The 22,020-nt window shown below is 39.6% G+C and overlaps 1 protein-coding gene across 1 annotated transcript; it reads right to left on the bottom strand.

Moving 5' to 3' along the window:
• Positions 1 to 481: 481 nt before the first annotated feature.
• ern1 (endoplasmic reticulum to nucleus signaling 1) lies at positions 482 to 21,940 on the bottom strand. The gene is made up of 22 exons (XM_077558847.1): positions 21,716 to 21,940; positions 15,810 to 15,930; positions 11,804 to 11,837; positions 11,586 to 11,658; positions 11,397 to 11,469; positions 9,834 to 9,956; positions 9,287 to 9,388; positions 8,953 to 9,214; positions 7,023 to 7,101; positions 6,614 to 6,773; positions 6,429 to 6,541; positions 6,106 to 6,300; positions 5,067 to 5,331; positions 4,889 to 4,979; positions 4,437 to 4,626; positions 4,255 to 4,354; positions 3,983 to 4,182; positions 2,896 to 3,043; positions 2,668 to 2,795; positions 2,383 to 2,506; positions 1,770 to 1,837; positions 482 to 1,682 (listed from the first exon to the last, which is right to left on the bottom strand). Exons 1-22 carry the CDS (start codon positions 21,788 to 21,790, stop codon positions 1,248 to 1,250), a joined length of 3,159 nt encoding a protein of 1,052 aa, XP_077414973.1. The 5' UTR covers positions 21,791 to 21,940; the 3' UTR covers positions 482 to 1,247.
• Positions 21,941 to 22,020: the final 80 nt, after the last annotated feature.

Here is a 22,020-nt window from a genome sequence, read left to right on the forward strand (position 1 = left end):
CATGAATTTTTTTGTCTTTTTACAAAATGTGATTCCATTATTATTTCCATCCATCCATTGTGTGACTATTCAATGCCTGTATATAACCTATAAGTAACTGGTCTAACCAATTGTTGGTGTTTTAAACAGCCTTCATTATCTAACAATTGACCAATTCTGTGTAATGAACTAAAACTCGCTAATAAACTGTACAGTGTAGAGAAGATTTTACATTTACTCAGCCTGTTTCCATCAATTTTCCATATCCGCATATCCTGTTCAGGGTCACTGACTTCGGGCAAAAGACGGACAACACCCTGGAGAGGTCGCCAACTAATTACAGGGCAGAGCACATATAGACAGACAACCTCTTACACTAATACCATCACTGAGTTGGACCAGAACCAACACTGCAATTATGGAAGTCATTCAAGTAAACCACTAAATAGCACTGATTATCCAACTATTTTAGATGGTCTAAAGTGAGAGACAACACAGTCAATTTTTGTTAAAAAACAAACCAAACAAAAAAATAGAATTTATTGTGCAAGTCATCAACTTCATTTTGACACGTGTGGAACGTTCTGAAGCACGAACGCTCTGCAGACTGACCTTAAAAGTCAAACTTGAATAGATAATTACATCATTTAAAAAAAAATACCTGCAGTATTTCAATATTGAAAACCTTAGAAGACAGTCCATTCATAGCACATCTGTACAACAATCTTGATTAATGAAAGAAGCGCTAGCAGCATTAACAAGCGGATTTACAATAGTCAATTAGTCCATCTGTAGCTTTAAAGCACAGTGACACCTTGTTTTTCTTTCTAATGTTAATTTTTTTCTTTGTAAAGGCACATTTGCCACGTTAATCAAGTCTATAAAAATATTCATATAGTATCTGGGCAGTGAACAAGCTCACTGCAAAATACAACATTGCACAATAAAACTACCCCAACATATTCCACAATAGAAGGCCGGACAATTTTTGGACAAATACTATTTTTTGGACTTGATATAAAAGTAAAAAAAAAAAAATACTCAGTTCAGCTACATCACAAAATCCAACAACCTTTTTGGTTGCCAAACTTGTGTATGGTTCTGTTGCATTGAACCCAGAAGGCACTTCATTAAATACAGGGTGCAGCAGCTGTTCTTGGCAAGCAACTCCCAAGCACTGCAGGCCTGGTCCTCACCGGCACAAAAGTCAGCGACTGGCCCACGACTCTTTAAGGCGAAACTCTTGTGCGAGATGCGGACGGCTATGTTCACGCCGCTCCACAGTCTGACAAGCTGGACCCGTTTAACCTGAGATGAGATGTCTGTGCTTCAGAGGAGTGTGTGTGACAGTTTAGGTCTGACAGTGATGCTTCGACAGTCTCGGCTGGCGGGTCTGAAGAAGCAGCAAACTCGTGTGGTTCTGCGGCACAGTGTCCCTCCTGCGTTTCCACTTGTGACGCATGTGTGGATTTTTGGGGATGTGACGTATCTCCTGACAGGTGTTGGCTTTGTGGCGGATGGTCCACTTTTGCCATTTTGGAATAATAAGGCAGGAAAAACCTCTCTGTGGCGCAGGTCCTCATGGCCAAATATGTGTGTATTAGTAGGTGGGGGAAACGGGACGTGAAGTAGGAAACAAAGTCGTCAGGGATGGAGCCCAGCGTCTCCTGTACCTCCAAAGGCAACTCCCGGTAATGATGTTTCTGTTCAAAGAATGCAAGTCTCAGGGTGGGTTCCAAAATGCTAGAGTCATGAAGCAGTGCACAGAAATACAGAGCGCACACGCTTACCTTGTTCCTCATAGCACGAAGGAGGTCTCTGACTGAGCCGCCTCTGTAGGAACGGAACCTTCTCAGGTCTGCAAGCAATGAGAGTTGTGTTTATAACAGCCATGAAATTCTGCTAGCTTAATGCTAACACACAATGCAAAACGTCATAGAGCTATAACGCTATAGAGCGCTTTAATAGCTACTAATAATTATTTTACAACAATTTGATTTTAATATGATTTATTTCCCCTTCATTTATAGAAAAAGCAAATGATATTTAGGTATTTCAAAACACATTTTTCTTTTTGTTTTGTTCCCATTTATTTATATTTATTTTGAGATTTGGTTTATTCCTTTAGACCCCCAAAAAGCTTTGAATCTGTTTTTCCTTTTCTCAATAACTTGCATCAACTTCCACAGAAATAATAAGAACAAACATGCTGTATATGATGTGTAAGGTGCTTCCACTTCTTAAAAAAGAAAAGAAAAAAATAAGTCTGTTTTGATCCTGAATGAATTCTCATTTGGCTCATTTTTAAAAACAGCTATCACAGAACTCACATTAATTGACAAAATTGATTAGTCGGCCACCCCTACGAGAAGATGGAGTTTGCAGTTAAGACTTGTGTCCTACCCGTCTGTAGCGGCACTGTGATATGCTCCCTCCAGTCACTCTTGACCACAGCCCGCCCTCCTCGCTCCAGCTGTCTCACAATCGTTCCGTCAAGTGGTTCCTTCTCTATTCTGTCGCTCACATCCTGTAGGCGACAACAAGCACACAACCATATTGTACTATTGTAAAGAATGACCTGCTCTGTACTTGAATCTACTCCCAGCCTTTACATGATCAAGACTGCTGTAATATTCGTCTCAATTAATAAGCGACTTTGAGTACCGTAAGCAAAAAAAAAAGACAGACCTGGAAGAACTGCAGTTCTTTCTCCAGGCTCCAGAAAAAAGGGTGCTTGAGAACACACTCGGCTGTGGGCCTCGGATGAGGCTCCATGCTCAACATCTGCTCTATTAGGTCTCGGGCTACAATGTCGCCTGGTTCAAGACAATGAAACAATGTGCAGGTCATTATGAGATGCTCACAAATCTCCAACAAAACCTTGCTCGAAATCCAAAGGTTCGGTTTATGCCTCACCGTGGTTGTCAGTTTGGAGATGGCCCAGGCTGTATGCTCCCAATAGGATGTTGGCTTGCCTCTGCAGGGATTTACCAAAAGGGTGGCAACCTTGAGACACCACGTAGTAGAACACGCATCCGGCAGAGAAGATATCAACAGCGCAGGTCTTAAAAATAACCAGAGAAAAAAAAACATTCAATATCATCTGTGACATAGGCAAAGGTCTTGAGATGAATGAGCAAGTAGAGGCTGTGCAATACGCAACTCCAACTCTTGTTATTTATGCATGCCTCAATTCATTGACGCATGCATCATTTTTTTGTTCATTCAAATATACAAGATTCATATCTACTAGATTTATGACACTTCAAACTACAGCTGGTGCAATTTGGAACAGCAACGATATATATAAACGATAGAGGATTATATCGTACTATAGACGTTATATATCTATGTACAGTTATGTTGCAGGGATGTGATTTGACCAAAGTGAAATTATCTGAAAATTTAGCCGGGGGTCTGGGGGCCGCTGGCACCCAGCTAGGTCCAGGGCAGTGCCCTGGTGGGGGGACAAGGGGGGCGGAGCCCCCCGGAGCTCATGGGTTTTCCGTGTTTTTAAGTACTTTCAATGCACTCACATGACAAAGAAATAGACAAAACAACAGCATAAATTTTCAATGTATATTGAACTATCCCATATAAAATGGCAGTTTTAGTCAACTCAAAATCAGTCACATTCAAAAACATTGGACTGCCTTTGCTTTTAAAAACTATCACTGAGAATATCATCATATCTAACTAATGTGATTACTAAGTTAACACATAAATAATGTTGAAAAGTTCAAATTTCATGAACAAATAATTGTATCATGACCAAATGAAAATTAACTCATATTAGAGCATACCACAAATGTCTTTGTTATAGCAGAAGATGTTATCTGTCGGAGTCATGTGCATACACAATGAACTACTAAAAAAAAAAAAAAAAATTGTTTTTTTTTTTTTGGGGGGGGGAGATAAAAAAAAGCGGAATTCCGCGAATTAGCGGAAAAATCACATCCCTGTATGTTGGTATCTCTTGCACATAGCGCTACTTTGTACTCACTGGGTTGTCTTTGCAGTCTTCGCTGAGAACCTCGGGAGCGATCCAGCCCTCCGTTCCCGGTACGCCGGACCTTCTGCTGAAACTATGACGGCCCACCGCTAATTTCTTACACAGGCCAAAGTCAGAGATCATGGCCCGGGCCCGACCGTGGGCGTTAGGCATGGACACCAGGATGTTGTGAGGTTTCAGGTCTCTGTGAACTGCAGTCAGAAGTTTAAGTTGAGGGGGGGTAATGACGGTGTCATGTAGAACAACCATTTTGAAACAATTACCTATGTTGAGGGAGTGTAGATGCGCCAGTCCTGACATGGCCTGCTGAAGGAGCACAACCGGCTCCAGCCCATGACGATCAAAATCTTTCATCTCCACGTACTAGACAGAACCACAAAGAGTTAACCTTACAGCACAACTTCATTCATGTCCAAAATAAATGTTTGAACGAATGATTGCGCACCTCTTGAAGTGAGGCAGCACACAGCTCGGTGGCAATGTACTGAAACTGCCGATCCCTCTCGGTGCAGAAATATCGAATGACATTCGGGTGCTCATCTGACTCGCGCAGCAGCTGAACTTCCCGGTCTGCAAAGCTGAAGCACTCTGGCAGAATTCTTTTTACCGCCACCGGACGGTTGTCAAACTGACCCCTGGTGGAAGAATCCATCAGTAACTTTCATTGTGGAATGAACACAATATATATATATTTCTATCCCTCAATGATTAAACAATTTCATCTATTTACTGAAATTCTGAATGAAATCAAAACATTGCTTTTTTTTCTTTTCTTTTTTAAAAAGGTCTTCATCATTTTTTTTCAAATATGTAAATCTGATTTTTGTGAAAAACATTCTTCATACGGTTATATAGCCCAGCCCTACAACAATATCCTCATGCCTTTCTCATACTTACTTGTACACAATGGTACCTTCAGCACCATGACCCAACACTTGTTTGGGATCGAACATTATGTTGCCCACTCTGACAATGTTGGAGTCGTCATCTAATGAGACAAAAAGGACAAACCATCAAGAGGGTACTTTATACACACACACACAAGCAATGAGGGTTAACGGCATCTTTATTTCACCTCCATCCTCGTGTTCATTGGCAGAGCTGCCCAGCTCGGAAACGGAGAGATTGGAGTGGTTGGAGGCACGCGGGGTGACGTTTGGGCTGCTGTGGTCTGAGCATTCCGAGCGAGCGTGAGCCACTTCTAGGTAGTCGCTGTCTGGGACCAAAGGAAGCGACATGTCCGCAGCGGGGAAAGGCTGTTGCCTCTGCAGCATCTCCAACCTCTCCTCCATCTGCCGTTGGAACTCCTGGTGCTGCAGCTGCTGCTGCTTGTGGACACTCTGCAACCAATAAGAACATAAAATCTCTTGGAAGAAACAAAAAAACGTCTTGTAGTTCAATGTCATATGTGAAATATTGAAACAAGTTACACTGGAACCTCTGATTTCAAACAGTCTGTACATCAATCATTGAAAACCTTTATCAACTCATTCAACCATTGATGGCTATAGACGTCAAAAATTAATTTGAACTATTTCTATTTCAACATTTTTTCCCACTTTTGTTAACAAGAGTATGAGAACCTAGATTTTTTTTATTGTATTAGAACAGATATAAAATTTGTCATTAATCGTGAGTTAACTAGTGAAGTCATGCGATTAATTACGATTCAAAAATTGTAATCGCCTGACGTCCCTAATTTTTTATAATCTTTTCTTTAAAAAAAAGGTTTATTTTTTTTAATATATATTATTTATTTATTTTTAAAGAAAAGATTATTCAAAAAAATTTAATTGATCACTAATTAACTCACGATTAATCACAAATTTTATATCTGTTTTAAATGTAAAAAAAATAATAAAAAATTCTAGGTTTTAATACTCTTGTTAACAAAAATGGGGAAAAAAATTTAACTAATAGAATGAGTTAAAAATGAATTTTTGACGTCTATAGCTGTCATTGGTAGTGAATGAATTAACAATACAAACAGTGTTGTAAGAAACATTACATTTTACAGCTCTAATGTTATTTTTATTTAAGTACAGCAGAGAGCAGCTGTAGACTTATGTATCAGACAAACACATTCTAGATATTCTTATTTCTATTTAACTTGCCTTGGGGTACGTGATCACAAAGGCCACCCAACCCGCCAGGAGGAAAGTGGAAAAGATGATGGTGGCCATGTCTTTCAGCATGGTGTCCACTGGGGCCTCCGGGCGCATAGTGCGACCACTGAGCCCGGGTTCTTGGATTGATATTTCAGGCATAGGAGAAGGCGGTATGTCATCCATGACAACGTTTTTCACATTCTATAATATGAAAAAAAAGCAAGCAGCGTGAGAAGCAATTTTTCACACTCGAGAACCACAGCATTCGGCACACCTCAACACAATACAATGAAATCCACTTTACAAAAATGAGACGCACACACACACACCTCAGCTTTCTTGTTGCTAGTCGGTGGAATGACGTTGCCCTGGTTACGAGGAAAGCTGTCAGGGAATCTTTCCAAGAACTTGTTGTGAGCTTCAGGAGGTGTCTCGTGATGACCTAAAGAGTGAGTTTCTTGTGTTTGAAATTGCAAAAACTATACTGTTGGCCAAATGTACAAAGACATCTTACCTATGAGTAGCAGGTAGTTGCGCATGTAGTTGACGCGGTTTCGCTCGCGGAGCGCAGCGTTGAACTTGACGCTGGTGCTCGGCGTGATGACACACTCTTCGTCCTCGTCTGTATCCTGCCTGCCTGGACCCTCCAGCATGGGGAAGGTGCTTCCTCGAGGCTGCACATGCAAACAAATATTTAAGGAACTCAGAAATGTTTTCCTGTCACAGGTGTCCTAACAGTATAAATTAAGGTATGTGATCTTCTAAAACAGGACTGAATATTTTTTTCCATCACAGTCTCAGCTAGAGTATAGTAATAAAAAGTGACATCCGTCCTTGGGAAAGTAAATACAAATATGTACAGTACATGTTATATGTTCACGTCTTTATACCAAGGAGTGTTAACAACAACACGAGCCACTCACCACCACTGTAACTCCATCATGTACCAGGGAGGGAGATGCATACAAGCTGGTGGAATATTTACCCACATACAAAGTGGACCTGAAACAAACAAAAAAAGATCTGAATCTGAAACCACTATGCCAAATTCACTGTGCGGTGATTAAACAGGTGTACAACAGGATATAGGGAAATGAGTTTACGAGGAATATGAAAACTCTGAGCTTTCCAACAAAGACTAAAGTCTAATAACTGAAAGTACTGGTTTTCATGCTTGAAATAAGCAAGAGCAGATGTGAACACAGTACAGGATAACATTTTTTTTTTGTAAGTGAACTAAGTCTTGCCACACACTGCATTAGAGATCGGCAAAAGAAGGTTTCAGTCAGTTGTGTTGAATTGATTAAGCCATTGAGCCAAAAAGGAATTCACTACTTGTCTGTAGTACAGCAAACCATGCCTTCATCATTAGCGGTGGAAAAAAACGCCGTTTAAATTAACTGCGTTAGGTAACTCTTTTTAAATTTGTATTAATTAACGGAGTTTTTTAAAATTAATTAACGGAGTAATCTAATAATTTTTCCCGTATTTGAAACACCATTATCGTTATTGCATGTTAAATGTGTTACGTTACAATTGATCTATTAGTTTATGAGTCGACTACTGCATAATCCTAACGCACTCTGGCTCCGCAAAAAGCTTTGTTGTCGCAGACTTGTGACTTGCGGTAAATCCGTGTTTCAGATATGATCGGCCTGCAAATACGGACATATGTAAGTCCGTGCCTGCAAGATTGCATCTGGACGGGTCCCACGCACCTGCCGATGATGGCACATTGCGACAGCTCCAATTTGAACAACATTAAAAAAAAAAATTACCCTTCACCTCAATCATTTGTCTCCATATAAAATACAGTTACATTTTTATGATTGTTTTAATGTTAATGTTTCTGCTGAACTCATGGTGTCCCATCACTTCCGCTTGTGGCCCAACGGGCTCCAGCCCACTGTCGGTACCAGATATGATCGAGCTGCAAGAATTAATCTATGTACAGGTATGTACACTACAGTGAAATATTTTTTTTCATATAATGTGTCCATGTCTTCTCTTCTAACAACCGTTAACCACAATCCGATTCCTAAAGCCACGATACTTTCCCCCTTCGATCCTGTAGTGTAGCGTGATGTCATCAGCAGGTGCCAACAGTCATGGCAGCCAATCATAGCCAGTGTATTAACACACAACACGCAAAACCAGGATAAACCTCACGTTGTCAGTTCAACTGCAATACATACTGACGTTTGTGTAGAATTACCTGGCTATTCTACTCATTTCAAATGTCTTTTGAAAACTATTACCAAAAAAAAATAATAATAATAATAATTATATAGAGCTTCTTTTTTTAAGTTGTGAAAATAGTTTTGTTTTTTTGCCTGGTAATAAGTTACTTTTATTATGAAGTAATTCAATTACTAACTCAGTTACCTTTTTTAAGCAAATAATTAGTTAACTATAATTAATTACTTTTAAGTAACGCTCCCAACACTGTTCATCACTTCTGGGCTGGATTAACTGTAATGCACTGGAATTTGGAGTCAGCCAGCCCTGCCCTCCACAAACGTCTCCAGTAGGTTCAATTGCTGCTGGAACACGTGAGAGGGAGCATGAACCTCCTATTCTGGCTGCCTGTGTACTAGAGAGTTTATAAGATTTCAAATTTCTGAGCAGTTAAGTCTGGTTTTCATTTTCAATTTTTGTATTGTTAAAAATTAAATTGAGTTGCTGTTGATTCAATCTAAACTATGCTGTGGTTGAAAGAACATGCTACATCCATGCAGATGTCCACTATGGCATTTGTCACCATATACAGTATGTAATAACCATTTAAAGAGAGAATTCCCAAATTAATGACAGCAAAGACAGAGCATACAAGAGTGGACTGTTTTTGCTTACATTAACTTATTATCTGGCTTCTTCTCCTTTGGAAAAGGGTACTTCCACTGGGTGATGCGGCCCACCTCTCCAGACATGAACGTAAGATAGCGTAGGGTTTCCACGGCAACATTCGTGTGGGCGACTTTCCGGAGGCCCTCGCGCTGCCAGATGTACATGGCCACTACTGGCGAGTTGTAGTTCTGGACCCACTGCACGTCGCCCGATTCGCTGTCCACTGTCACCACCAGGCCGTCGCCGTTAGACACAAAATGGGCCATCTCTGCAGGGTCAGCGGCGAGTGAATTAGCGTCAGATAAAGTCACGACAGAGTGAACGCAACTAGATGACTTACTATATTTGGTGTCATCATCGGGAAGGGTGGAGGCATAGTCCGAATATGTGGCATTCCAGCGCAGCTCTCGACTTTTCGTGTCATACATAGTGATGGTGTATTCTAAAACAGGAACGCAAGCCATGACAATGTAGACCTTTTAAATAGACAATACAAGTACAGTAGATGCATTGTTTTGCTTATGTAACACTGACAAAAGCCAGCGATGGGATGCTGGAAAGTGCCCAGTATCTATTTCACGGTGTCAATGCAAAAAAGTGGGTCGAAAAGTGAAACTTCATTCTGAATAGCCGGTGTCAGGTGTCAAATCGTACACCGAAACATCATTATTAAGCCCTCTTTTCTTGCTGTGAGATAACACCTAGCAGGGACATTTAAAGTTTCATGTAAAAAAAAATGTATGAGAATAAAAGAGCGTTAACAGGTTCCCAAACACTGAAGGTGGAGTAAATGGAATGGCCGTCAATGCAACTAGATTTGACATATGAATAAATATGGAGGAGGTAAAGCACCAATTTGTTTCGTTAGGTGTGTTTGTTTCATTCACCTATACGTCCCAGATAGAGTAAAGATGAGGACGGGCACAGCATGTCAGCAAAAGACGATGTTAGCGTCTGTTGCTTTTCACCAGTCAACAGGTCCACCACATGCCACAGGTCCTGCTTCTTACCTACACACACACAAATACACACAAAAATTATCTATCAAAGTCACCACAGAAATTCATCAGTCACTCTGTGCAGGACAAAATGCTGCCAATAGAAAGATTCTGGACCAGAACGATCCGGCACGGTACTTTGATCCCAAAAATATGGTGGCAACTGTCAAAACCCCATGATAATTAACCTGTCAGGCTACCACACACACATGTCCAAGAAAAACAACAATCTACTAACGTCAGATTTACATACAAAAGTGTTAACAACAAGTCTAATAAAGTGCATCTGAAATGTTCCAGTGAGGTTGTGTAGCATAATCCGTTTCCACGATATTTATTATTTATTTATTCCACGGAGTTCTGTCCACCGGCTTTGTCTCAGTGTATCGGATGAGTCAAATGATCAGCAAGGATAGTTAGCTCTGACTGCTTCAAATGCACATGTGTTTTCTTCACAAACAATGATTTGTAATGAACAACTTGTTGAATTAATGCGATAAAAAGGAGAATGCAACGGAAAATTGATCAGATGTATAAGAGAAAAGAGAGTTGTTGAAGAGGCTGATATTCTTATTTAAAAAAGTCAATGTTTACATTATCCTCAAAATATATTCAATTTCAAAGTGCACAATGTAAGAGTCCATCCATCCATTCATTTCCTGAACCGCATATTCCTCACAAGGGAGTGCTGGAGCCTATCCTAGCTGGCTTTGGGCAGTAGGCGGGGTACGCCCTGAACTGGTTGCCTGCCAATTGCAGGGCACACACAAACGAAACAATGTAAGATTCATTTGGACTTATTTTTCTTCATTTATGTCACATATTTATATCCTTATTATTTAAAAAAAAAAAAAAGTCAATGTTTACAGTATCTTCCATTTTAATGTACCTCTTATGTTCTTAATTTATGTTCTTAAGTAGTTAATAATATTAAGAGATGGAGATTGGGATTACTGGTGTTTTTGTTAACTGTGATTGTGCACAACATTGAAAAAATTAAATTTTGAATGAAAATCAGTTTCTCATGTGCCTTGTTACAATCATGCAGTAAGTGTAATGCAGTAGCCTACTGCATGCGCAAGACCTGTTGTGTTTTATTGTGTGTTATAAGTACAAAGCAGTTTTCTTTGCATTTCGGTGGTTTGAGGAGGGCTGCGCAGCAACATTTATGTCAGGGAGTTCGGGCTAGAAATTCTAGCGACTTTCACCCCTGCCAATCAATACTGTACATGGAAAACATTTAACATATAAATTAACTATATTTAACCTATAGTAATAATTATCCCCATACACACTTTCAAGGTAAGGTTACCAAAGACATGCTACCGCTGGAATATTTTTAAGATACATACTTTCCTACATAAAATTCTTACCTTTGAAGTTTGAACTATTGTATGTTTTAAATGTCACAGAGTACAGGGTGGGACAAAAAGATTCGACAATCAGCCTTACCCATGTAAAGGATTCCATCAGAACTGCGGCAGGGAGACGCTTGCACCAACTCAGGAATTGTGAATGGTAATTTCTGTTTGAGAACAATGAATTAACATGAGCTAACTAGAACGTCCTGCTTATTTTATGATAAGATACAAGACAGAGAAGTGAGACAACACTGTTTGTGCTAAAGTCATTTCCCCTTACTGTGAGGCCTTCATTGTTCTTTCCACCCAGGGAATACAGACTGCCATCATTGGGGTCCGGCAGAAAGGCTGGCCTGGAAGTTACGGGGGGAAAAAGAGGTGCAATTACCCCAATGGCAAGTACAATGAACAATAACTATTATAAGGTACATTTAAAGGGAAGTTAAAACGTGATACACTGTAAATGAGTTTAACCATTGTACACACAAAGCTACGTACTCTGCAACATGCGTGGGGACCTGAAGAACTGGATCTGTAAGGACAGGAAAATTAGAACTTTGCCACTCAAGAGTGACAAAAGCATGCATCAGCACAAAAGACTGTGACCATAGTTGTAGAGCAAGAACATCCAACCCCACCAAACACAAATGAGCTCAAATGAATGTGGAATTTCTCTATAGAAAACATAAGGCTCTTAACAGTCATATAGAAATCTTATGATAAAGTGGAACCTCAGAAGTGGAATGCCTATTTCAGACAGCATTCAAGGATTAACTCTGAGTGTCTCTTGCTTTGTCCTTTATCTCTTTACAAAGTTTTTGCCAAGTGGGTTTCAGTGCCACTCGGAGATGAGCACCAGTAGTTGTGACTGGTGGAGCAGAAGTTTTGCTTCTGTTTAGGCATGTTCACCACTATTAGTGATTTTGTTTTGGTAATTTTCTACTCCCTTGTCTTTTTTCCCCCCATCCCACTGATTTCATAAGACTCTCATACTCCAATAAAAAATAGAGATCCACGATAATGCTATTTTCAACCGATATCGATAAACCAATAATTTAGAAAGTGCCAATGTCGATAACCGATAAGTAAGCTGATAATTGTTTGCAAAATTTACTTGAATACAAATATACTTTCGAATGCTACTATAAGTCTAACATGTACAAATACATTGAAACATTGTGTTTTAAAAATGCAACAAAAGACTGCGAGGGTAAAATTTTGGGGAGTGTTGTGGAATTTTCAGTAGTTAGGCGAGATGAACAGTCCGGAAAACAATTTGTCTTTTGGGTTTCTTTATATTTGAAGCTTCAAATATACACACGTCTTACAAAGCAGTCTACAAGAAGTGTACTGTGAGAGTGTGCGCAGTAAATTATCATGTGAAGATTTTTATGCAGCCTGGTTAGGTTTTGGTAGGCGAAAGGGAAGATCAGCTAGACAGGAAAGCAAGCAGTCTGTTCCGAGCAGGCTTATGGAGTTGGGCATAACGTGAGCCACAACCACAAGAGATGGACTAACGTAGCATGTAGCTAACATTGGTGGATTTCTTTATTATCTGGTTTGTCAAATTGGTCGATAGTTGCCAATACTTATCAGCCACCGATACTATCGTGCATCCCTAATTAAAAATAAATAAATAAAATAAAGGCAGAAAAGGAAAAACTGAATTTGATATTGTATGACAAAGCACTGTTTTTTGATGATGGTGAAGTTTTTGATGGGGCAAATTTGGACTCTGGACTAAATGACTCCAAAAACAATGAATCTTAATGGCAAATATTGTATTGAAATTCAGACAAATCATCCTGTAATTATATTTGGGGTATCTATTGCATCATATCTGAACAAATCATCTAAAACAAGTTAGCTAAAAAAGAATCGCTACCAGAACTATTGTCCTGAAAATTCTACTCTAGTGTGAATATACAGGGTGTTGACCAGATGGTTCTGATTCTTCAGCAGTGCCTAAAGGGGTCAACAAGTGTCTGTGTGTGTGTGTGTGTGAGAGGAAGGGGGTGTGTATTTGTTTTTTTGTTTGTTTGTTTTTTTTTGGGGGGGGGGGCTTAGTGGTTGTCTGATTACCTGAGGTTGGTCCATAACTGTTTCATGGAACAAGTGTCAGTATTCATGGACTGTAATTGCGGAGGGTGGTAACAACAACAACACTATTTCCTGTGTGGCATAAAGCCCCACCAGGGTGTCAAAGTGGGAGTGGAGTGCATATGTGAGTGAGTGGATTCACCCAATCATGTGGCTTTTATGTTGAAAAACAACAACTTGTGTGCGTAAATCATTGGCACAACACTAGTCAATATATTCAATAGATCTGCTAGTGGGGGAAAAAACAGATGAGACGGAGCCATCAGAATTATGTTTATTTAATGATGTGGATTAGGTGACTGCTTTTGTACCTTGTATTTCTAGGAAGAACTACCAGGAGTTGTGCTTGCATCTGCATTAACAATGTGAATGGAAAAATGGCCTCTGAGAAGCTTTGAACGTTGAAACTGAGATTTTGCTTCATCTTTTGTTGGAATGGGATTATTCGGTTAATCATTTCAACCCAAGTTCAACAAATCATCAGGATCTCAGTTCAGCAAAAATCAAATCTGTCTTCTTTCTTTTGTATTCCAGTCTAACCCATATCACAACACAAGTTTTTATCATAATGCTCAGTAATTCACCTTACCCCATTTAACCTCGTGAAAATATTTACTTTGTGCCTGTTTTGTGTTTACTTTGTCTTTTTGCAGCTTTTTAATGCAAAAGGACCCGTATCTCTACAAAAGGTGTTAAAGTAGGGATGCACGGAAAACTGAAAATGAAAAATGCTTGGCCGGAAAAAATTATGCCAATTTTTATTATCATTGCATTTATTATAATTAATTAAAATTAGAATATTATTTTAAAATATTTACTTAGCACTGGCATTTTAACAAAGCACAATATAAATTGAAATTGTAAAAGATAGACGCCGACCTCCCTAGGGTCTCCCTTACTACAGTCACAAACCCCCGGCAACACAGGCGGAAGCGATGGCAACACCAGGAGACAACAAAAAGCAGGAGACACATAAATGTAAGTATGTTAATATTTATTGAATGTCATAGTAATGATCGTGGTTTTATCGAATGTTCTTTACTATACTGGCACAATTCTGTGTTTTGGTAAACACTCGCTTTTGTCGCATCTGTCACGTCACAACCAGCACGCAGCTGCGGCGGCTCGAGGTGCCAATGTAGCGGATTGGATAGCAATAGTACGTTCCCAATTCCTAGAGGGATTTTTTTTCTTTGCCTCCCCAAAGAAGTAGAAGGGAGAGGGGAGAGATAAATGAGACAAAGGGTGCAGGGTGAAGAGGAAGTAATGGGATTGGGGGTATTAATGTGGCTTGGTTAAACACACAATGTGCAATTCTCTTACTTGAATGTTAACTTTTGCAATCAACTTCAACTGGTAATGGCAGTAAACAGCTTGAAGCAAACACTTGGACTCTTTTTGGAGGAACTGTTCACAATCTCCCAAGCCATTGCTTGTTGTCAAGTTCACTCACATCATAGTTCTGCTTGCATCTTAAGAGCACAGGGAAAAAAAACTCAAAAAGTCGAGGGATTCGCCTTATGTAAGACTCAAAGTGATACTTAATGTCATCTTTTACCCATTAAACTACTTTTTATAACTGTGTGGCAGTTATGAAAGTGTGACTCATTAACCGCACATTAATGTACGTTTACTGTATTCCACTCTCAATTGTTATGACTGAGTCATCTATTATAACGTTTCACCAAAAGCAGAAATTAGCTTCTTTTTCCACATATTTACTGTACGCACAGTAAATTAAGAATCTTTCTTAAACTACTGCCGGTAAAGTTACAAAATGTTTTATGATGGCAACAAAATAAATGCCTTACTAAAGGTAAACAAATTAGAGATGGGACTAAGATTGTGTTCTTCAAGAGTCAGGCTTTTTTTTCTAATTGTGTAAGAGCACTACAACAACACATCTATCTATCAAGGTCTATCTTATCTATTGCAAGTCCACAGCATGTAGGGCCTCCATGAGCACAGAAACTCGCCAAGTTGGCTTGTCATTGCCCACTTTGACCGTGACTGCAGAGCAGCTATATTTGCCTCTCTCGGTTAATCATTATACATTTTCTGGAGTCAACAGAAGATCTCGCAGCATTACTTAAGCGCAGTCCAAACACAACATCTGCAGTAAAGTTCATGAGCAAACTAACCCAAATGTTGAGTCAGTAAAAATTAGAGCATGTATTCAAAGTTGTTTCCCTCTATTTTTACTATGACTTAATCCGTTTTGTGTAACCTTCGAGCTACAAACTGAAAATTTGATTGTCCATGAAAGTTTTTGACACTCACACATACATATTTTCATAAAGTTTACTCCCGATAAACACAATACAATACAAACAGATGGCAATACAAAAACAAAATAGGAGTCTTGGGGTAGACAACCAAAAAGTCTCTGGTCCTCTCCCCTTACCTTCTTTCAGCGTCCATTTGATCGACCCAGATTTCTTGCTGACGGCATGCAAGTTTCCATCCAGGGTGGACACAAAGAGCAAGCTTTCAGGGAGAGAAACTGTGCTGGCATTGCAAAATACCTGAAAAGGGGGGAGACAGATGCATCAGTTTTATAATCCTTAACATCTTGAAACACATCACATTCTGTAATTAACTGCAACAGAAGCTTCATTTAACAACTGGGGCATATTGATGCTACATTTCCTGTATTTCAAGTGAAACGAGAATAAGGCCACATATCCAGGCCAGGGGACTCCCGATCAAAAACTAGTGTAATCTCTTATGTAAAATAAACAAAGTGGGAAAGAAGAAGGAAGAAGTTTGGAGAATTTCTAGATTTGTTATAATGTCATTTCACAAGCTACAATTACTCATGTCCTACTCCAAGTCCTTTAGGTGTCAGTTGGATATGGGCTAAAATATGTGCCACCAGAAACTGAATTTGAATAATAATATGTAACTCAAATTCAGTTTATCAATACAATTATTCAAGATTAGCCAAGCAATTCAAACAAACATAATTAAAATTCAATTTCTGGTGGCACATACAGTATTTCAATTGATAGTTGGTGGCCCGGCAAATATGTTGCGGGGAGATATCACGCAATTATAATAGAGAACTTCTGGATATGTGATTCTGTTCCAGACAAAAAGCATTGAATATTTTCTTGGGCATAGCAACGCCAACAACAACGTTTTGGGGGAAAGCGTTAAATCGTCTTTGTGTAATATAGCACAAAATAACCCGTTTAAAACAAGTAAGGCCATGCTCATATTCATAGTATGTACTGTATAAAAAGTTTCTGCACAACCCTGGTCAAATGCCAGGTTTTTGATAATGAGACCAAGGCAAATAATTGCAAAACTTTTTCTGCCATTAATATAACCTGTAACTTAAGTTTTCCATGCATGTTTTCATTTACTTCTCAAGAAATTGTGTTTTAGGGCACTGAAAACACCCATTTGGAAAACTGCGGGCGGGGATTTCCACAATTGCTTTCAGGGTGGTTTTTGGTTTGAATGTGTTTACACACACACACACAGACAACTTTGGCATGTTGTAGAATGTGGGATTTTTTTATGGAATTCCCTTAAACCCTGAGAGGGGAAAACCTTTAAGGTGTACATATGGACTTAACATGAAGAACCCACCAGGGTCAAAAAGAGATGTAATGTGGCCAAGGTAGACATGGCATGATAGCATAATTTCATGTCACTTGAAACGTATTTGAAAAACAAGAAACAAAACAACAGAATAAATTCACCAAACAAGAAGATGATTCAACTTTGGTGGATTACCATGACATGGGACTGAGGATCTACAGACATTCAGAAAAAAAACACCATTTAGCAAGGACATTGGTATTATTAATTGATATGGTGACAGTAAAGTTAAAAATAGTTTAAGTAATTATGCGTTTAGGCTAACAATGTGCAAGTTTATTGAGACAACATCATTCTTAAAACCAAGTCCACAAAAGATGAATTCTTCAGGCGGGTCAATCACATGACACTGGCTTATTCTATAATAAATGATGATTTAGAGGAGGAATATGGAATTCTGAAAATGCAGCTTTGACATCCAAGCTTGACTGGTTTTAAATTAGCTCTGCTTCTATGTACTTATTTTTTTATCCTAATGGGAGGCCCGGTTTTAATGTCTAATTCAGGGAAGAAAAAAGTATCATTGGTGGCAAACCCTTTTTTCCTTTTCTTTTTCTCTCTGATTAGCAGAGACGGTCGTCCAGGTTCTGCTGAATTTCGCTGGTATTGATTGCAATCTCTCACTAATCCCCTTGAACAGTCCTCTGGGGGAAGGTGCAAATAACAATTTGGATATAATGCAGATTACCCATTGATAATTGCTAATACACTCATCTCAGCATTTAGCCACTTTTGATGGGTGGGAACAGACGGAGAAGGGCGGATTTCAAGTGCTCTTAAGCTGAACACAAAGAAACCCCCCAAGAGCTGCTAAATCCATCGTGGAGTGCAAATGCACCCACCAGTTGACATGAGACAAGCTTCTTGTGCCCCTTTACACCAATTACATATTTAAATGTCCTGGCTATGTCATGCATGTCAGTTTAAAGCTGAGATGCAAGATTTTTGCTACGAAAGGTCCTACCATAATCTTACATCCTATTCAAGCATTTGTGTCAATATTCTGCACCTGTGACTGCTCCCACTGTGCAGCAAATACTGTGCTCACAGTATCCTGTTTCCTGACTTCTCAAGCAGCACAGATGATACAACATGCGGATAATAGCACAACACATTTAAGGGTATCTGTTACTAGTCATGATGCAGAAACAATTGCTATTCCACCTTCAACATGGTATTAATTTCTTGTGTAATCGGATTTCATAAGATTGGAGAACTGGGCGGCTCCAAGTGGCCAAGATTTTCAGTTTCCCCTCTGGAATTGGGCCAGACTTTAGCGCAAGCACTCTCGTCAGTGTTCCCAGCAGGGTGAAGTGTCACTGCGCTTGACCAGATGCATCGCCAACCATCCTGAACGGAGGACAAAATCAAGTGGTACATTGATTTCAGACCATGTCTGGGCGAGATTTGTGGGGGAACAAAACAATCGAAAAGCTGTGATTGTCAAAAGTTAGCGTACCATAGCAAACTAGCTGGTAGAAATGGGACTTTAACTGGCATATGCTGTCAAGTTGTGAGGGGATTAAGCGCCCAACAAGCGGTAAAAGCAGTCAAAGGGCCAAAAATGTCGATGATTGTTTTATGTAAACACAGAGGAGCAGAATTAGGAGGGTAATTGGACGGCGGAAAAAAATCCAGCGATTATATTTGTCGTTCATTGATGGGGGAAGTCAGTGGGCACAAGTTAAAAATTATTATTTGGGAGCGGGGGGGACATGGGAAGGCTTAGCCTGAAAACGTTGTGGGAAAGCCTGGAGCTGTTTGCAGAAAAAACAACAACAACAACAATGTGGCCACAAAAGGGGGAAAGCAACACTACCACTGGTCACCACTTGCATTACAATTGCAATATGAAATGAGTGATTGTCTGTTTGCCTTAAGGGCTGTGTAAAGATGACAGAATCCCGAGGGTGTTTAGCTTTCTTCAAGTACATACCAGACACTAATCTGAGGCAGATATTTAACATGCTAACATTTAACACATTGTTGGCATCTGCATGAACAAATATACAAAAAGATAATAAAAAATATCTCCTTTTAGATGAAGTGCATGTCACCATCAAGCTATCACTTTTCACATTTTCGCCATGTATTTGTTTTAGCACATGTCAAACACTGGTGCCTTATGTGTGAGAAACGTGGTGGTGTTTGAGCCGAGAGTGGGTCACGTGTTGGACCCCATAGGGGCACGCTTAGTCAAAGCACAGCCAATCTGCAGCTGTGATAAGATAGCACAAGACCACAACTTATTTATTTGTGACAAAAGCAGCCTGTGTTGATCCAGTGTGACTCTACTACAAGGCCACAGTGACCAGTAAGAGTCAACAAATCAATTGAGGCACATGCGGTCATAGAGCGCAATATTGAAAGAGAGCACAGGTGTCTTGTATGAAATAAGACGGGTTGGTCATTGCCACAATTTTCGAGAGTGGTGAAATTGGCTGAATTTAATTTGGGTAGCAGTTCATAGCACAATGATAAGAAAGATGTTATAAAGCCTATTTATTCATCTGCTTAGTTAAACTCGCTTGTTGACTCAAGGTGATTCAAGCGAGTGCTGCAAGGTGTGCTGGTTACATCCAGGTCTATCCTGTACTGAGGAGGATTAGAGGAAGACAACAACAATATAAATACTACAAGAATAATAGCATAGAATTACAAAAGTGAACTGAAATATTCAAGCCTTGAGCTGCAATAACTATATATTATATTATAGTTGTAAGACAATTACCTAATTTTACAAGTACTACTTTCAGTGAATGTTTTTACAAGAATTAAGTTTCGTGAGAATGCCTTTTTAATTCCCTTTAATGTTGTAATTTAACAGGAATACAGAAAAGAGGTATAATGAGAGTGAATTTTACGACAACAAAATAGTAATTTTCACATTCAAAACTCATCATTATACACTACAAGTTTGTCATTTTACAAGACTAGCATTGTACTTTTCAGAAAACGTCTACGAAAGAGATGTTTGATGAATTATAAAGTAGTAGAATTAAGACATTAGGTTTTTGATTTTACAAGAATTAAAGTCATAATATATTTAGAAAAAAATAGCTTTCTTTTCCAACAAAAATACATTATTTCACAATAAAGTTGAAGTTTTGCAAGCTTTTTGAGAGGGTATTTCAAGTTACAAAGTAGTCATTTTACAACTTCATAACATCAAAAGTAAAAAGTGTCATCATTTTATAATAAAGCTAGTGTAAATGAGCTAGAGCCTCAGTCTATTACAGTTGACTTTAGGTGAGAGGCTGGGTACATCCTGGACTGCTCACTAGCCACTCATTGGGACATATACAGTAGTAGACAAACAACTACTCACATTCACAAAGGGCCGAGCCACAGAGGGGGTCCCTACTCTTGTAACAGCAAGCCATTTTTTTTAAGTTCTTTAAGTGAATGTAGGAGAAAACATGGTTATTTTTACTTGTGTTTATGGGTGAACAAGCCAACCTTGGTGATTTTTAACTCCTGAGGCTTGGGCCAACTCTTGCTGCTCCCTGCTCAGCCTGAAGTACACCTGACCTCACAGCCATTATTAATGGAGCTGCATCTCTAAGGCAAGCCTAAACTGCCCCAGATTTTGCCGTGCCATTAGAATAGGATGCTGCCGTGCAGCAAGCTACTTTAGCTCCAAACCAGAGGGATAATGGACCAGGCTACTTCCTGTTCGGTGGCTTAGCAACGAGCACCAAATAGGGGCAAGCTCGCGCCGTGCTGCCACCACACCTGTGCCCTACGCTGGGCCAAGTGCAGTGTGTAAAGGTTTCAATGAACTTAAAATGCATGACTTTTGGAATGTGTGAGGACGCTTCCGGGGAAAACCTGTATGAGAACAAGTTCATTCTACACAATAGGGCCCCCGGCTAGATTCAAACCTGGGACGAACGTGCTACACAACTGTTTCCACCAACAGAATTTGGGTTTTAATCAGTTCAATACCCTTTGCTAAATGTACTTCAGAAAATCTGCAAAATAACCAATAATTACGCGAGAACAAGTGGCAGCAGAAGTTAACAGAAATAAAATAAGAGATCTAACATAATATGCGATGGTGTCAGTGACTTCCTGTGGAAAAGTGTCATGTCCTCTAAAAACATGAAGTAATGTTGATACTTCCTCTGCTGTTATACAATCCACCGCTTAAGCATTACATTGTTCTTTGGGCTTCTGTAGCATCTTCAGCATATTAGCAAGTTCTCTTTGTATATTGTACTCTCTCCCATCATACACGGTCTGCCACCTTTGGTCAAAAATTTAACAGTGTTTTCACATTATATCTGAAGCATATTGGACTGAGTGGAGAATGAACATGATTTAATCAACATGCAGGGTAACAAAAACACATGCTGCTTTTTTTATGCGATGACTTTAACTACAGGTAGAGATAGCATCAATCACCGTGGCATGCTATTGCCCGAACAACAAACAACACATGCCCATAATGGTCACTCACGAGTAAACATAGTTACGTCGATGTTATCAATTATGCCATTTTACGTTTATTCGTCAGGTTGTGAAAAGCTGCCTTCATCATTACCTGCTTATACAGTAACGCAGGCTAACATTAGCATACTTCTGTCACAAGCTAATAACATGAATTCACTTTGACGAATAGATTTGTCACTTACAAGACAATATTAGCAATGAGTGTATATTGAGAATTAGTGAACAAAACCGCCAGCTAGTTCTTACCTTGAGTGGCAGAGCGGCGGAGTACAGCAAAATGCACCACACCAGGGCCCGGCTGCTCACTGTCCAGTCCATCATTTGTGGTCTGAAACCCGAATGGGGACGACTGCTCTTTGGCGTCCGTTCACTCCATACAAGACGTTATTTGGCTTCCTACGCGAATGTTGTGGAATGTTTGATCATGAGTGTGAAAAACAGCATTATGGCAGCACTGGGGCCATACGCGGAGAGATAGTTTTTTTTTTTTTTGCTTCCTGAAGTGAAACCAGAAGAGGTGGGACTTAGCGATAGAGGTGCCACTGGAGTGG

Source organism: Vanacampus margaritifer, chromosome 2 (genome assembly GCF_051991255.1).
Source record: "Vanacampus margaritifer isolate UIUO_Vmar chromosome 2, RoL_Vmar_1.0, whole genome shotgun sequence".
NCBI classification, from domain to species: Eukaryota; Metazoa; Chordata; class Actinopteri; order Syngnathiformes; family Syngnathidae; genus Vanacampus; species Vanacampus margaritifer.

What these genes read in the sequence shown, in the direction of transcription:
- ern1 (XM_077558847.1), bottom strand. Translation starts at nt 21,790, where the DNA reads ATGATGGACTGGACAGTGAGCAGCCGGGCCCTGGTGTGGTGCATTTTG. An exon ending in CCGCCGCTCTGCCACTCAAG is followed by an intron (nt 15,931 to 21,715) that starts GTAAGAACTAGC and finishes CCCCCTTTTCAG; the next exon opens with GTATTTTGCAATGCCAGCAC. An exon ending in TCTCCAAACTGACAACCACG is followed by an intron (nt 2,796 to 2,895) that starts GTGAGGCATAAA and finishes GTCTTGAACCAG; the next exon opens with GCGACATTGTAGCCCGAGAC.